Source organism: Vigna angularis, chromosome 2 (assembly GCF_016808095.1).
Source record: "Vigna angularis cultivar LongXiaoDou No.4 chromosome 2, ASM1680809v1, whole genome shotgun sequence".
NCBI lineage: Eukaryota > Viridiplantae > Streptophyta > Magnoliopsida > Fabales > Fabaceae > Vigna > Vigna angularis.
This window is the reverse complement of record NC_068971.1, coordinates 3,688,175-3,705,915: the sequence shown is the minus strand read 5'-3', so window position 1 is coordinate 3,705,915 and position 17,741 is coordinate 3,688,175. Positions and strand designations below refer to the sequence as shown.

The window sequence follows — 17,741 nt, the reverse complement described above, 5'->3', positions numbered from 1 at the left end:
TATATGTAAACAAATGCAACTTCAAATGCAGATAAAAATATTGTTCTTACATGATGGCATTTGACTCAAGCTGATATGAAGCAGATAAGAAATACCTTACCTGTTTGTTGGCTATATATTACATGCAAAAGATTCTTCTTTGTCTTCATTGATGTGTGCTTTATTGAAGCTATTTTTAATTTCCATTACAGAAAAGAGAAATTTCTACAAACAGATTGCCATTAAGCTACTGTCTCAACCACACTTGGTAGTCTGCTCCTTTGTCAACAAATTTCTGCCAACTCCCTTCCAACTGGTTCTCTTTGGAGGGATTCCAATCAAACTGTCCCAGCTTCATTACTAATGCCTCACCAACCTGAGCAACATAACCTTCATTGTTTGCATGGTATATCTTGATAGAGCTCCGACAATGGATGCCGCCTCGCCGTCGAGCTTCAATCAACTCGGTTATCACATCATGGATGCCGAAATCATAGAAATGATCATAAAATATTACAGGCTGCAGAAAAAAACACAATACGGTGCCTCAGATTTGTGTAAGCAAACACATTACTTGAATTCCTTAGTCCTTTCCAACAAGAAACTAAATTTAAGTGATCACAAATACCATTCATGCTTTTTCAAGACAACATTATTCAACTATCGTCAACAATGACAGGTATATGAAAGTATTGGATGCTATTTTATTAAGGACTCACAGTTCCAGGATGAGTCAAAATATATGCATATCCTTGCATGAGTTTATCCCGTGGGAATGGCCAGTGACCCTGAAAGTAAAAAGAAGAAATATTAAATCCGTTTTTCTCATTATCTAGCATGGTTAATTAGGTAGTAATTGAGCTTAGAAGGCGGTAATATGATATGAATGCAACAATGTCATAGTAGTAACTATCACGGAAAGAGAAAACCTTTGTAATTCAATAATCACTGACAACACATTCTTTTCCAACTGTTTTTTGTCATCTCTCCTGGGAAACTCAGAACATGTTTCTGGGTTCCTTACAAAAATTTTATGTGTCATACTTCATCACAGAGAGAGAGAGAGAGAGAGATGAAACCTGTGTGGACCCAGTATCATGGTTCTCTAAGAATGTAACAGCACGAGAAGGCCACCATCCCATCACTCCTGTCGGTTTCCCTTGAGGATCAATCAGTCTCCAATATTCGTTATGCAGAGCAGAATGAAGTATCCCCTGGGAAAGGGTTACATACAGAAACAATAACAATTTTGCAGCAAGATAATACAAAGTTATATCCTGAAACTTTTTCTTTTATGATTCACCTTCCTCCTCCAGTGACAAAAAGAAGTCAAAACTTGGCTAAGATAATTGCTAAACAAAAAAAAAAAACTACAGCAGTCAAATAACAGCCATGCTGCTAATTGTAATAACAAAGTTTGAGTTTGAAAACTCCATGTGAGATATAAGTCTTTCTCATCTAGACAACAGGACTTAAAGAATATGAACATTAATTATTGTGGATAGGGATACCTTTGTCGTTATATCAAATGCAGATGAAGTACCACCAGTTGCATTAATCCAATTCACTATCCGTTGCCGATGAGGATCTAATCATTATAAACACCATAAATAGCTTGTAAGACAATAACATAAAAATAGCGTATATTATAAAAATGTTTCAAATATTGCAATAGGACCAACAGATAATAAATAAGCATAAAGTATCACATATTTGGTATGAACACAAATGGTGATACCATAGAATTTCTTGAAGGCACCATATTCAACGAGAAAAATTAGTAACATACAAAAAAATTTATGTCTTCATAGCTGGGAAATAAGTTGATGACAAATGCATAGTTGTAAATCCATATTATCGCTTACAAACTGTCACATGCAGTGTAGTTTAAGTTCGATTCTTCTTGCAAATGAATGCTCAAACTGTTTCATTCCTATGATATATCATATATTTACTTATAGAACGTCAAACAATGTTCACAGTAGCAGAACTGAAATTTACTGATTTCAATTTGTATAACTTCCAGTTACAACCTGCCAGTTGAATTCTTGTTTTCATTCCTTTTTTATGTTGCTTCCTGTTGAAATATATTGTATTGTATAATTGTACTGTAAGACTTTACTGTTGTGTGCTGGTCTACTTGCTCCTTTATATTGGTGTAATAGAAAGTGAACACAATAGAATAATACTTCTATCTCTATATTTTCTCTCTCCAAATTTAACATTGTATCAGAACAGGTTAGGGTTTGCAGCCACCCACTGCTGTTGCTTCCGCTTCCGTCGCCGCTCCGTCCACCGCCGTCTCCTCCGTCCGCCGCCGCCGTCGCCGCCGTCCGCCGCCGCCGTCGCAGCCTTTTCTCCGGCGAAGTTAGGGGTTCGGTGCGCCTCGAAGAGCGCGACCCATCCCCGGTGGTCGCCGCCGCATATTCTTCTTGACGCGCCGTCACGCGCCGATTCTGTGCGGTCTCTCTCGGGCGCGTGGGCTTCACGCGCCGCCTCTCCCGTGTCGGAACTTCACCGCGCCACCGCCGGTCGGTTCGCCTCCGTCTCCTGAGTCTATTTTGGTCACTGATTTTCTGTTCCGTTGAGGTTTGCTCCGTTTAGGGTTTCTTCCCACAATCTTTGCTCCGTTAAGGTGTTTTCCTCTTTTTCTGGTTTGGTTTTACGATGGCTGGTCTTGGAACACCGTCTCTCTCTGCCACTCCAACCATTACTTTTGCAAAACTCAGTTGGAAAAACTATCTATCTTGGTCTTCTTCTGGAGTTATGGTTTCTTGGTCAAGGACACCATGACCATCTTGAACAAGATGTTTCCACTGTTCCTGAAGAAGAAAAATCTCAATGGCAGAAACTTGATTTCCAACTATGTGATGTCCTATGGCAATCTGTTGAACCAGAAGTCTTAGAAATTTTAAGACCTTACAAAACGTGTTCCTCCTTTTGGAGAAAAGCTCAAGATATCTTTGCTAACGATGTACAACGCCTCTTTGATGCAACTCAAAGAGTGACTTCTCTCAAACAGAACAATCATGATATGGTTACTTACATAGGAACGGCCCGTGCTGCTGTAGAAGAATTGAAGAATTTCTTTGTGGCTGATTCTTTAGAAGGCCTAAACAAGAAGCTTGATAAGTTTTACATGGTCTTAATTTTAAGAGGTTTACATTCAGATTTTGGTCATGTTCGTGATCAAATGTTGGCTGGTGATCAAGTTCCATCAATGGACAGCTTAGTTACTCGACTTCTTCGGATACCTTCATTAGTTAAAGATGAAAGTTCAATTGGTGGTATTGAAACATCAGCCATGGTAGCACCACAAGGAAGAGGAGGAGGCAGAGGCAACCGAGGAGGACGTGGTGGCCGTGGTATGCCTCCTCAGTGCACATATTGTAAGAGGATAGGCCATACTCGAGAGAAATGTTATGCCTTACATGGATATCCAGACAAGGGTGTTCATGTTTTGAAATCTGATGAACCCAAAATTTCGAATGAAGAATATCAAGAATTTTTGAAGTATAAATCTGGAAAATCTTCTAATCCTGACCAATCCTCTTCCATGTCCAGTGCGTCAACTGCCGGTATGTCTCAATCTGTGGAAGGTCACAATCCATGGATCCTTGACTCAGGTGCCTCTGACCATATCTCTGGTACTATTTCTTCATTTTCTTCCATGTCTTCTCAGAAAATCCCTCATTTTATTACTATTGCCAATGGATCCAAAGTTGCATCGCAGGGCATTGGCAGAGTTTCCTTATCTCCTTCACTAAATTTAAATTTCGTTTTGTATATTCCTCATTGCCCCTACAATTTAATCTCTTTGAGCCAATTGACTCGCTCCTTAAATTGTTCTGTAACCTTTACTGCTAATTCCTTTGTTATACAGGAACATGGTACGAGTCGCCTGATTGGAGAAGGACATGAGTCTCGAGGACTTTATTTTTTGAAACATAGCTCTCCAGCTTCCTGTTTTACCACTTCATCCCCAAAACTTTTGCATGATCGGTTGGGCCATCCAAGTTTATTCAAGTTGAAGATGATGGTTCCAAGTCTCAAGAACATTCAAGTCTTAGATTGTGAGTCGTGTCAATTAGGAAAACATGTTAGATCTTCTCATCCTAAAAAGTCTGAGACATTATGTAATTCTCCTTTCTCAACTATTCACTCTGATATTTGGGGACCAAGTCGTGTTACTTCTTTTGGTTTTAACTATTTTGTCACTTTCATTGATGAATTCTCTTGATGTACTTGGGTTTATTTAATGAAAGAGAGATCTGAACTTTTGTCCATATTTGTGTCCTTTACTAATGAAATCAAGAACCAATTTGGGAAGACAATTAAAATCCTTCGTAGTGATAATGCTAAGGAATATTTTTCGTCAGCGTTTTCTTCATTCTTATCTTCCCAAGGAATTTTACATCAGTCAACATGTCCTCACACTCCACAACAGAATGGTGTTGCAGAGAGGAAGAATAGACATCTCATTGAAACTGCACGCTCCTTGATGTTGAATATTAATATTCCTGTACATCACTGGGGAGATGCAGTCCTTACTGCCTGTTTTCAAATCAATAGGATGCCTTCTTCCTCTCTTGAGAATAAAGTTCCTCATTCTGTCATTTTTCCAAATGACGCCTTATATCATACCCCCCACGTGTATTTGGGTGTACATGTTTTGTCCATAATGTTTCTCCAGGTCTTGATAAGCTATCCGCCAAGGCTATTAAGTGTGTCTTCTTGGGATATTCTCGTCTTCAGAAAGGATATAAATGTTATTCTCCCTCCAACAAGAGATATTATATGTCGGCTGATGTCACATTCTTTGAGGATACACCGTTTTTCTCATCCTCTGTGGAGGATCGTTCATCTGTTCAACAAATGTTTTCTCTACCATCGTGTGATCCCTTGGTTATTCCTGCATCTACACCTCCAACTCAAAATGTGAATGACGTTGTTCCTCCACCTATTCTCACATATCAGCGTCGGAGACAATCTCAAGCTCAAAACAATAAAGATCCTCTAGACTCATCTCCTCCTCCATCAGCTCACCAGACCATGGATCCTTCATCCTCCTCGTCTTCTCCTAACTCAGACGATGATTTGCCCATTGCCCTTCGGAAAGGTATTCGTTCTACTCGTAATCCATATCCTGTTTATAATTTTTTGAGTTATCATCGTTTGTCTTCTACCTATTTCTCTTTTGTTTCCTCCTTATCCTCCATTAAGACTCCTAATAATATTTATGAGGCACTTGATCATCCTGGATGGAGTCAAGCCATGATTGATGAAATGCAAGCACTTGACCACAATGGTACTTGGGACCTTGTTCCTCTTCCCCCTGGTAAGAAGCCTGTTGGCTGCCGATGGGTTTATGCTATTAAGGTTGGTCCTACTGGTGAAATTGATCGTCTAAAAGCTCGTCTAGTAGCTAAGGGATATACTCAAGTTTATGGCATTGATTATTGTGATACCTTTTCTCCTGTGGCTAAAACCAGTACCGTTCGTATTTTACTTGCTATGGCTGCCATTCGTCATTGGCCACTTTATCAGTTGGACATTAAAAATGCCTTTCTTCATGGTGATCTGGAAGAGGAGATATACATGGAGCAACCTCCTGGGTTTGTTGCTCAGGGGGAGTCTGGGTTAGTTTGTAAATTACGTCGTTCCCTCTATGGCTTGAAACAATCACCTCGTGCTTGGTTTGGTAAATTTAGTCGGGTTGTGCAAAATTTTGGGTTGAAACGATGTGAGGCGGATCACTCAGTGTTTTATGGTCATTTTTCTCCTGACAAATGTGTTTATCTCATGGTGTATGTTGATGATATTGTTATTACAGGGAATGACAACACTAAAATTACTCAATTAAAGAATCATTTGTTCAACCACTTTCAGACTAAAGATCTGGGTCGTCTAAAATACTTCCTTGGTATTGAAGTGGCACAGTCAAAAGAAGGTGTCATCATTTCACAAAGGAAATATGCTCTTGATATTTTAGAGGAAACAGGTTTGACAAATTGCAAGCCTATTGATAGTCCTATGGACTCAAATCAAAAACTAATGAGAGATCAAGGTGAACCTTTCTCAGATCCAGAGAGATATAGAAGGCTGGTTGGAAAACTCATATATCTTACAATAACAAGACCTGATCTTTCTTATCCAGTGGGAGTTGTGAGTCAATTCATGCAGAATCCACATGTTGACCATTGCAATGCAGTAATTCGAATTCTCAGATACATAAAAGGAAATCCAGGACAGGGATTGTTGTATGAGGACAAGGGAAGCACTCAGATTGAAGGATATTGTGATGCAGATTGGGCTGGTTCTCCAATTGATAGAAGATCTACTACAGGATATTGTGTTCTACTTGGAGGGAACCTTATATCTTGGAAAAGTAAGAAACAAAGTGTTGTTGCTAGATCTAGTGCTGAAGCTGAATACCGATCTATGTCTTTGACTACATGCGAACTTGTGTGGATCAAGCAATTTCTCCAAGAGTTGAAATTTTGTGGAAATGAGTCGTTGAAACTGTACTGTGACAACCAAGCAGCCCTTCATATTGCCTCCAATCCAGTGTTTCATGAGAGAACAAAACATATAGAAATTGATTGTCATTTTATTAGAGAGAAGTTGTTGACTAAGGAACTTGTTACGAAGTTTGTCAATTCTAATGAACAACTCGGAGACATTATGACCAAATCTCTAAGGGGACCTAGGATTCAATTTATATGTTCCAAGCTTGGTGCACATGATCTATATGCTCCAGCTTGAGGGGGAGTGTTGAAATATATTGTATTGTATAATTGTACTGTAAGACTTTACTGTTGTGTGCTGGTCTACTTGCTCCTTATATAGGACATTTGGTGTAATAGAAAGTGAACACAATAGAATAATACTTCTATCTCTATATTTTCTCTCTCCAAATTTAACACTTCCTACGGCCAATGTGAACTGAGCACATATCTCCTCATGATGGGTAATTGGTTCTTGGAACAAAGGTCGCTCTTATGACCTACAGGACTGCTCTTACATGGTCTTTTTGGATTTAAAACCTGTCTTCTTGTCCCTTTGGTCCTTGTCAGAAACAAAAAAGTATATATAAAATATGATTTTATCACACTACTAGAATATATGGAAATATCCAAGAAGTATCATATATTTGGATTATATTTTAGGATCAGTTTCCCTATTTCCTTATTATCTCTTAAGATTAGTTGCTATATCTCCTTATCTTATCATGTTTGGTTTCACTAATTTGTTAATTTTACTACTAGTAGTATAAATAACAGTTAGTACTTTAGGTTTTATGAGCATATCAACTAGTCAATACATTGTAACACATCTCCATTAACATCAATTCAGTGTTTCATTCTCTTTTATCTCTCTTCCTCCCCTAAATTGAAACCTAACAATTTCAACAAACACAATCCGAACTCAACTTTAATAAGGATAGACTAATATCAAATGAGTCTGCAAGCAGTGAACAATATAACCTTGGTTGTAGCACAAACTTCCGTGTTCATAGCCCAAGCTGTCCCAATATTCTCCAATAGCAAATACGGGATTTGATGCTTCAATATATTCTTTTACGTATGTGCCAGAGAAGCCTCTGCCGACAGAATATGAAAAGTTAAATTTTACATGAGAATAAGCTGGTTAAGAAACAAAAAGAACCAGATCATCTTCTCAAGTTCCATGTGATAAAAGCTAAAGATGTATACCAAAATAGTAAAGATAAACTACAGAAAGATTTCAGATGTCAGGCTCCTTTGAACATACTTCAATAAGTATCTTCTTATTCACTTGTACGACCATTGATATGAGATATGAACGTGAGACTCCTATTGACAATTTTATTCTTTAACTACACTATTTTCAGTAAGCAAACTAAAATTATGATAATGTTCTTGAATACTTCTTAGAAATGAGTCTTCTTTTACACTATGAAAAAGCATGCTGCTGACAACTATTACAAACTCTATTTTAGCCTTTTCCAATGGCTAGTTTTTGCCAAAGAAACATTTGACCTCAAAGCTTAAGCTATTAAGCAAGGACCAAAGAATGGTTTTTAAAACTCTACCACACCAATTCAACATGATAGATCATCCATTGAACTTGAAATGTGATTGACCTTATATACTGAAACTAAAGGCTACTTTAATGTGTTGACAAAAAATTAGGTAAGAGCGGAATGGATTGAATTCTAGGCCACTCGGTTTATTTCTTGGCTCTCCCAATACATTGCAGTAGTGACTACAGAGGACTTGAGCCTTATTAACTGCAATATAGAAGCAAATCAAAACTGTCTTTCATCAATCAATATACACAAAAATGGACTTGTCACACGTCACAAGACTGGTGAAGGTTATGCCAATTGTGTGATTGTTAGCATTTACTTAGGAATTTCTTCTAAATTTTGTGGTCAATTACTGATAATACAAACTGATAAAAGAGCAATTTAGTAGGACTTTGTTAATGATATATGATTAGATTACTGTAAATATAGAAACTTGTAATGCTAGAAATTAGGGGTCCATTTTAATTTAATTTCCATGCATGCTGAAGTTCGTTGCTTATTCCTTGATTAAAAAGAAACATCAATAATGAGGATAACACATTTTTTTCAGTAAAACCTACACACTTAATTAGTAAAGAATTTGTCATAAACCTTTAGTATGCTTCAGCAGACAAAAAAATACCTAACAAAGTCAAGACGCCATCCATCAAAACCTATATCATTGCGAAGCCAGTTCAGCCAACCCTTGATATCTTTCCTTACAAAGTCCTGAGAATGGTCAATATTGGGTGCAGCATGGAAGATATCACCTACATATAGCATTAGAAAGGTCTAGATAAGTAAAACCTCCCAATCATCGATATAGTAACTGGTAAAGTATTATGCTGTCTTATATTGTGGAAGTATCTAGTAAAGTTTTGTGCAGTCTTATTGAGGAAGACTTGCCATATTTTAGACTTTCACCTCAATAAGACACAAGTACAGTGCACTCTTTTTAGGACCTTGTCAATCTTGATTTGAAAGTGGCAAACACTCAGATTAATTACAAAAAAATGGTTTCATTAGATTCTTCTAGGATGTATAAATATACCACTCGAAGGATTTCCACGCCCCTCAAAATTTGGATCATCACATACAATTGCTTCAGGTCCCCATGAAAGCTTGCCACCAAAAATGTTCCAAACACCATTTGGACTCTGAAACAAATAAAAGTTGTTGATCTATATAAAGCCACCTGATGGTCATCATTATGAACTGTGCCTTTAAAAAGATTGCCCCAAGTTTCATATGCTAGTGTTGGATATAAAAATTACATAATACTGAGTCAAAGATCAAAACAATGATAGGCAACCTTGCATGTCCAGACTAAGACAACCCACAATTCACAATTTTCTGCACATTTAGATCAAAGTGAATTCAAAGACAAGTGCTTTCATAGAATTTTCTTGCCTTTAGTGAAAACATTGGTTTATTAGTTGTCAAATTGTGAATAAAATTTTTAGTCAATGCATAGAGTTGGGTTGCATGGCTAGATCAAGTAGCATCTCTCACACCTTACATAAGAGTGACTTGAACTTAAATCACGAACACTCAACTCACATATCACCTGTCCTGAAAAATAATTTCTCTACCAACAATCGAGGAGGCAGGGGAAGATCAGTTGACCATATTATATTGTGGGGCTTACAGTATCAGAAAAATGACCAAAAAAAACACTGACCTAAGAAAATGAAGGTAATGTTTTAGACCAGAAACTCTACTCTTAAACACTTCAAATAACCACAATATCTTAAAATTTTAAACTTTTAATCAGTGGCCCAAACTATGTGTGATATCCTTTCTCAGCAAATATAAAAAGAACTCAGGCTAAACAATAATTTACCTGTTTTTGTGCACATCGATGGTTAAGTACAACATCTCCAAAGGCCTATTTACAAAGGAAAAACCTTTAAAAAATTATAAATATGAAATATAATCATTACTACAATAGAAACACTTTAACTATATAAATTCATTTGAGAAACAGTGAAAACACTCACAAGTTGAAATGAAACTCAAGAAAAATCATCAAAATATTTCCTTACACATTCAGCAATCACTGATTTATGTTTGCATTTCTCTTGTTACCATCAAAAAGGCACTTAATTGTTTCCTTCAGTCTCATAAAAAAAGGATATGTCATTTAAAACAACCATAATTTGCTATCATTCTCACACAGATTATCCTAAAAACTTAACTGTGATCTCAAATAAAATGACTTAATATTCTCGCTACCACTTAGAGTTAAGTGGTTGGATTCTGTTAAGGATGGCTGTATAATCAGTTTGGAGAATAAACTCAATTTTTTTACATGTTTGGTTACCCTCAAAAGTATGGCCAAACACTCATATTTTGCATGAAAACTCAGTTCTATAAAAGCAAGACCAAGGTTTACTTTGCAAAATGAATACTACAAAATTAAGTTTGACAACTTTAATCCAAATGTGCATTTAAAATTAAAAAAAAAAAACTAATTAATTCCAATAAAAGATTAGTTTCCTTTTTTGTGATTTAAACTGAATAATTTAGCCCCTAAAAGAAATGTAAATTTGATTCAAATTTGGGGAGGGGGCCCGACTTGAAGTTGTCACATTTGGACACCTAAAACCCAAAAGTATCTGAAGATATTAGTTGCCTAGGATACGTCTTCTGCTATTCGATGGTTCAAAATTAGCAGCACCACTTACCAGCAGATCTTGAGAATGCATTTCGTCTATACAGTATTTAAGCTCTTCCACAGAACCATAGGATGAATTCAAGTTGTAAAGATCAGAAGGCATATAACCTGCATATAGTTTATACGGTTTATGAATGCATTATCTGTCACGGATTGATCATATTATTGCACAATATGGACTAGAATAACATTAAAAATAAATAGAACGGATTTTTGGGGAAAGAACTTACTCGTTTGTTTATGAAAAAAAGTTTGACATTTTTTATACCAATAAAGTTAAAATGTTGTATTTGGTTCAGTTGAAAACAACCATTCAATGTGGAAGAAAATTTAGTCTTATACTTGATAGAGTTATATATTTGTAGTAAATACACGTAAGGTAAAGTAACAGCAGATGACTGTAACACCATCAGCAGTAGCATAAATTAATCAGGACATAAAATAAATACACAAACTGAATGCTTATGACCACGCAATCATATTATGCAGATTGTTTGGCCCTGTATAATTAGATCTACAACCCAATAAAAAATGGAAAAAATGAAATATGATATTCTACTATGATCACAAGATGCCTTTTCCAAGTCTCACAGAGTCTTGGAATTTGCACTTAAGGTCAAACACATCCCAACAAAACTAGTTTATAAAATGAGGACTACCCATAGCCTATTTTCGAAACCAAGCACTACTTAACTTTTATTTGAAGCTGATGTGAGATGTCAACCTGCTAAGAGCCAGTGTTTTGGTGGCTTCAACTATGACGCTGCACTTAGGCCTTGTTCACTTGAGTGGATTTGAGGGAGAGTAATTGAGGGAATTTGAGAGATTTGAAAATAAATTTTTTTGTTGATTATTTGAGTGAATTTGGAGGTAAATGAGATTGGATTTGGAAGTAAATTTTTTTAATCTGTCACGTCAATCAAATCCTACACTAATTCTCACAAACTTTACTTCCAAATTCATTCTCACTTACCTCCAAATTGACTCAAATAAACAACAACAAAATTTATTTTCAAATCCTCTCAAATCCCCTCAATTACTCTCCCTCAAATCCACTCAAGTGAACAAGGCCTTAGCTTTCTGGTCAATCCCTCCATAGGTAGGTTTTCAAAGACAATGAAGCCTAGAGGTAACCACAACTAAGCTGGCTTATAAGTTTCAACAAACCATTTCACTCCCAAGACTATATAGCATGGCAATGCAAGTTGCCCAATAATAGATCTAGCATAGACTTTGATATCTTCTTTTTTTAGTTTCTTTATTAAAGAAGATAGACTAATCTAAAACATGAACTGAGATATGAATTTTCTATCCTAAATATCAATATTGATGAAATAATACAAAAGAAATCAAGTAACACCTTGAGGAGAAACAGATTCTGTTGGAGGTGGCAGCCACACTGCTGTCACCCCACAATGAGATAAATCAGCTGTTTTAGCTGCTAATTCCAGATACCAGCGCCTCCTCCAGCTCTCCCAGTTAAAACCTTGAAACTTGGTTAAAATGAAAATTCATCAAAAATATTTCTTTTACTTCCTTCCCTTTTACCTGCCACTATAATAGGTAAATACATACAACGGAAAATGCACACGAAGAATACATGAAATATCAAGAGTTGATGAACAACATCAGATAGAAACATACAAATAAAACAATGCATGCGATAGAACAAAATGAAAGGTACTTTGGTCAAATCATTGACCATCAGCACATAGTGCACAATCACTAAAAGTACTGCATAATACTACATATTTTCAATTTACACAAGTTAAAGTATCATGTAAAAGTAAGTTAGATGAAAGCTTACTTAAAATGGAATAACCGCAAGAGTTACATGTTGTTAAAGATATGATTGGTTCTATTTAAACAGGGAAATATGAAATGATTGTATAGCTAGAAATTAGGGATCCCTTTTGCTTGTTGTATCTTTAATCATATCATTATTAGAATATAGACAGTGCATTATAGTAAAAACAAAATTCAGCAAACTCTTTATAAAAACACATTTTATAACTATAATCAACAAATGTTATGGCATCAAATACGCAAAATCTGTGAAGTCATTAAGTAAATGTACTGACCACAATCTCACGTCCTGTTCCTGTGCCTGGCTCTGCATTGAAGTTATGTTAAAATTTAAATGATATAAGTGGACCACAAAAACAAAAAAAATCTTTTTGTAAGCAATTTTTATATTTAATTTCAAGAAATGTACTAAGACCACCTAGTTTTGTTTGTTCAGGAGCTCTCTGCCATTGTATAGTCTTCCGTTGAAGAGCACGCTCCAATGCCTTCCTCTTCTTCTCAATCGTTTCCCTTTCATAAACATGTTCAACTAGAGCATCTCCTTCCTTTGGCTTTTCTCGAGCAATGGACCATACTTCATCAGCTGTAGGCAACTCCAAGGATCTGAATTTTGATGTGAATGCTTCAGCAACATCCAGTTTTTTGGGTGGAAATTTGGGAGAGACAGCATTAATCCTCCTTGCCATCCAGTGAGGTATCTCTCTACGAGGACCATCACTCAGTAGTTTCCACTTTTGAGAATCAACATCCGTCAAAAGATCTATCCGTCCCCCATTAACAACATAGATAGAATCTTCATCGCCTTCATCTTGTAGCCTTCCCTTCAACAGCAATGATTCAGCCATTTCAGCTCTCTGTCTCCACGTCTTCAAAGCATCTTCCGATGCCTTTAATGATCTCTGCAGTGCTTCACATCTTCTTAGGTAGGCATAATCTTTACAATGAACCACTTCTTTGGCAGCCTCAACAGTAGCCTTGATGTTCTTCAAGTCAGCCTTAAAAGCCTTGGAAATAGCTTTGGTTCTTTCTGCCACATCTTTCTTCACTTTGTCCAACATTGACTTCATCTCTTCCTCCTTCTTGAGACTGTTTTTCCTGCTTGACTCCTGAAATTCAAGCATGGATTTCTCTGCATCATTAGCTCTTTGCTCAAATGCCTGTAACTGCTGTCGGGTGTTCTCTAACTCTAAATTCAGTTTATCAGCCTCATTTCTTGCAACCATCAACTGAGATTCTATATCACTTATTATTCCTTGTAACTTGATATTTTCCGCCTGGACGTCTGCAATTTCAGTAAATGGGGACGTACCATCCATTAATGTATCCACGGACCTCTTTGCAAGTTCACCTGCTTCCTCTGCCACAACTAAAGCCCTCTCTATAGCATGTCTTGATTTTTCCACAATGGATGATATTGTTCCCTCAGTTGCATCCTTAATCTGTTTTTCAATCAGAAGTGCTGCTTCAGCAGCTGTGGTTTCAGCAGATGAAATTCGGAGTTGAGCATCTTCTAGTATATGAGAAGTTGCCTGCTGGAAAGCAACCTCTGCTAATTTTTCAACCTGCACAGCAAGATCAACAGCATCTTGTTTGGCAAGGACCAGCTTAGATTCCAAGGTGAACTTCTCTTCCACTGAGCTCTCCAGCTTTTTCTGGAAAAGAGATTTCGCAGCCTCAAGTTCTGCTATAGCTACTTCCTTGTCATGTAAAATGGTATTGACGTATTCCATATCTTTAGCCTCAGAACGAGCAAGTTCTTCGAGTAATTGATCTCTCTCTTTCTCGATAACCTCTTGTCTGTGTTGCGCCTCTGAGAGAGCCTTTTTGGCTATCTCTAATTCATCTTCTATTCCTATAACATCACTTCTGACTGAAAGATCGTCCTGATCGACAACTACGTCTGTCAATGTGTCATCTGAATCATTCTGTTGTAGAAATAAATAAATATAGGTCACTCTCCCATTACCAAAACATAAGCCGTTGTCATTTGTACCTACTAACTACAGTATCATTAAAAGATATGTGAAACTTGGTCACCTTATTGAACCCTATTATTCAAAATGACCAACCTCCAAAACATACATTTCTTGTTTAAAAATTCCAGTTCAGGAAAAACAAATTAAAGATAAAGTTAACAGTTTACAGAGAGTAGTGTTAATGATTAACCACTCAATGACTCAAGCAGCCAATTGTTCCTAAACTAAAACTACTTACACCAAGAATTCATTTTCTGCATTTTCCAGAGAAATGACACTAGTCATCTTTTTAAAATACCTTATTCTGTTACCCGTCTCCACTCTACCCCAAGCTCTAACCATTTGACACTAGGTATGATTCAACTGCGTAAGTGTAATAGAAAAATCACGTGCAATAAAAATGGTTATATTAAACCATGTGTAAGTGGTGTAGACAACTCTTAATAACTTGTACGTTAGATGTAATTTACCAGACAATATATCAACCTGGTAAAGCTAGTCAAGTTGTAGATTCAAGCAAAATGGTTTGAACTGTCATAAGAAAAGTTGCAAAAGGCATGTTGAAGAGAAACGAGGCCAAATGATAAGTTCATAAGCAACACGGAAAGATGGAAAGGTGAATTCCGAGTAAAGAATTCCTATTCAAAATATTGGCTATTTTTATAACTTAGCAGCATTGCCTTAGGTAATACTCTGACCGATTACTTCTACTTCATGGTAAATATTTAATTTTGTTCTGGGATTCTACCAAATAATACTTCACTGTTCGAAGAGTTTGCTAAAACTAGCAAGTATACAGCTGAAAAGCGAAACCCAATCTTTATGAGAAATGTCAGTGACTTTATTTAGCCAACTCCAAAAAAAGGCTATAACTTTACTAAACTTCCCATCTTTATACTTTACTATATAACCTTATTAGTTAGTCTTCTCCCTTTATAAACACCAACTAAGCTATGTACACAACTCCTTACCGAGTGTGAAAAAACAATGTGTGCTGATTTGGAGATCCTCTGATCAGCAAAGAAATAATTTCTGCAAAAAGAAATTAACAATAACATAAAGTGGAAAGAAACAGAAAAACATAACACAACTCAGTTTAGTTATATAAGCCCACCTCCTTCTAATTGTCCTAGCAGAAGTTATTCTACAGATCAAAGGGTGTCTGGGAACAATGGAACAGCGTGGAAATATTCCAAATGCTGCATCAGGCAACAGAGCAGCTCCCATTTTATTTCTGCATAATACAATCATACAATCAATTCTTGCACTCAACTTTCAATCATCGTTGAATAACAGAAGGATGCATATCAGTAAATTAACTATAGCAGTACAACATGACGTACCACTATTCCTTTTCTTCTTATCTCCTTAACCTCACATCTAAAGCCATCACCAACAACTATCTGAAAAAAAAATACACAAAAAGGAAAAAGAAAAATAACCCACGTGATACCAGTCGGTGACAGTAAAGATTACAGCTGAATCAAACCGAAAGTTTGGAACTTGGAGAAATGCAATTTCATTTTTTTTTTTAAATGCTGAATTTTTATTGTTTTTTCAAGTCTTCATTGAAAAAAGTGAATTATTTATTTGTATGAGGAAATGAGTGGTGAGTAGTGAATGTGACGTAGATAGCAGAGATGGGACCTGGGTAGTTTAGCAATGGCGCGGACAACGAGAGCTTTTCACGGCCACAAAGTTGAATACAGAAAGTGAACGAAGTTCAGAATCTCGTTGTCTCAGCCTCACAGAGTCAACCTTTAATTGTAAAGTTTAGAAAGAAGTAAAAGCCTTAAAAAAGAAAGCCCTTATTTATAGAAATCGTCATTATCTACTCTCTTTTTTCTTTCTAAAGCTATGTATAACTTCAGAGATTTTACTTCTTCAAAAAATTTTCATGACAAGACACTGTCAGAGAATCCAACTTGTCAGTTAGATTAAAAAACTTGTCGTTTTTCTTAAATAATCTTTGAAAAAAATATAAGTAGCTCATGAAATATCAAATAGCTATTGGTTTAGTTCCTATGTTTATATTTTATTCATATTTAGAAACTAATTCAAAACCTTTTTAAATATTTTAGAGAATGGCTATCATACTTTTAATACTTGAAAAATTACTCGATTGATTTTTTTAGTTCAAGGATTTTGGAAAATAAGTTTGAAGATTTACTAGTCAATCTTTGGCAATTAATAACGAAAGAATATTAGTTAAGAAATTACTAACTTATTCACTCGGTGGTTTGTAATAAGCTAAATTGTTTTTTATCCCTCTTTCATTTTATTTTTATTTTTATTTTTTTGTGATTTTAGCTTTCTTTATTTCTTGAAAATTTATTTTCGAATTTTAGAAAAATCAAAAGTTTTAATATAGTTTTCAATTATACATATCTTTTTATCAAATTGAACCTTAAATGTAATATATTTCTTAAAGATATCATTAAGAAGTAATTTAATTTAACTAATTACAATGTAAAAAATAAAACTAAGATGCAATTTACCCTTATTATAATATTGACAAGTTGATTTTATGGGAAATCTTATTGTTGCTTAACTACAGAATTATAAACTCCTATAATATAATTTATTAATCTCATAATAAATTAAATTGTATATTAGACTTAATGAATAAAATTCTCGATCTGAATATAAGTAAATTAGACTTAATGGATAAATTAAAACATTAGCTTTTCGCTATAATTATGTAAAAGGTTGGCAAATAAAATAGGTTGTTTAGTTTACGCATCAACCTCTTTCAACTTATAACTTTTCACTAAATTCAGAGAAAAGATTTTTTAAAATTTTCCTCGAAAATACGTCAAAACATATATTTGATCTAAAACCAAGTTCTAGTTACAACCAATGCAAAGGTTATTTTTGCAAACTCAGATTATAAAAAAACTAACTAAAATTTAACTCAAAACTCGTTGATTTATGTCCAACCAACATTATTAAGAGAGATGCATGATGCCAGAAACATCTGTTCGAAGATCCAACTCACGGATTATGACATGGGTTTACCTATAAAGCCAAAAACTTTATTAGATATCTAACTGCTCTTAAGGAGAAATAGCATGCACAACAGTTAAGACGAGGCTTCAAAAGTTAAATACGAATACAAACTATTTCTGTGACTATCAGAACATTCAAGCATTCAGTGTATATATGGATTCCACTGTTTTCAGGAACACAGATTCATATTTTTAAAATAACAAAAGTAACTGTTTTAAAGGTGAAAGAAGCAAATCAAGAAACC

General features: G+C 35.6%; 1 protein-coding gene across 2 annotated transcripts; it reads right to left on the bottom strand.

Annotated features, from left to right (window-relative positions):
- On the bottom strand, positions 1 to 16,281 carry LOC108323060 (uncharacterized). Of its 2 annotated transcripts, XM_017555389.2 has the most exons (16): positions 16,136 to 16,281; positions 15,832 to 15,891; positions 15,603 to 15,722; positions 15,460 to 15,520; positions 12,931 to 14,437; positions 12,788 to 12,819; positions 12,067 to 12,199; positions 10,717 to 10,814; positions 9,873 to 9,917; positions 9,081 to 9,186; positions 8,673 to 8,799; positions 7,467 to 7,582; positions 1,491 to 1,567; positions 1,059 to 1,193; positions 699 to 767; positions 1 to 499 (listed from the first exon to the last, which is right to left on the bottom strand). In XM_017555389.2, exons 3-16 carry the CDS (start codon positions 15,713 to 15,715, stop codon positions 227 to 229), a joined length of 2,892 nt encoding a protein of 963 aa, XP_017410878.1. In that variant the 5' UTR covers positions 15,716 to 15,722; positions 15,832 to 15,891; positions 16,136 to 16,281; the 3' UTR covers positions 1 to 226. The 2 variants fall into 2 exon arrangements, with proteins under 2 accessions (XP_017410878.1, XP_017410879.1); XM_017555390.2 differs by lacking the exon at positions 16,136 to 16,281 and having other exon boundaries at positions 15,832 to 16,056.
- Between the last annotated feature and the right edge of the window lie 1,460 nt (positions 16,282 to 17,741).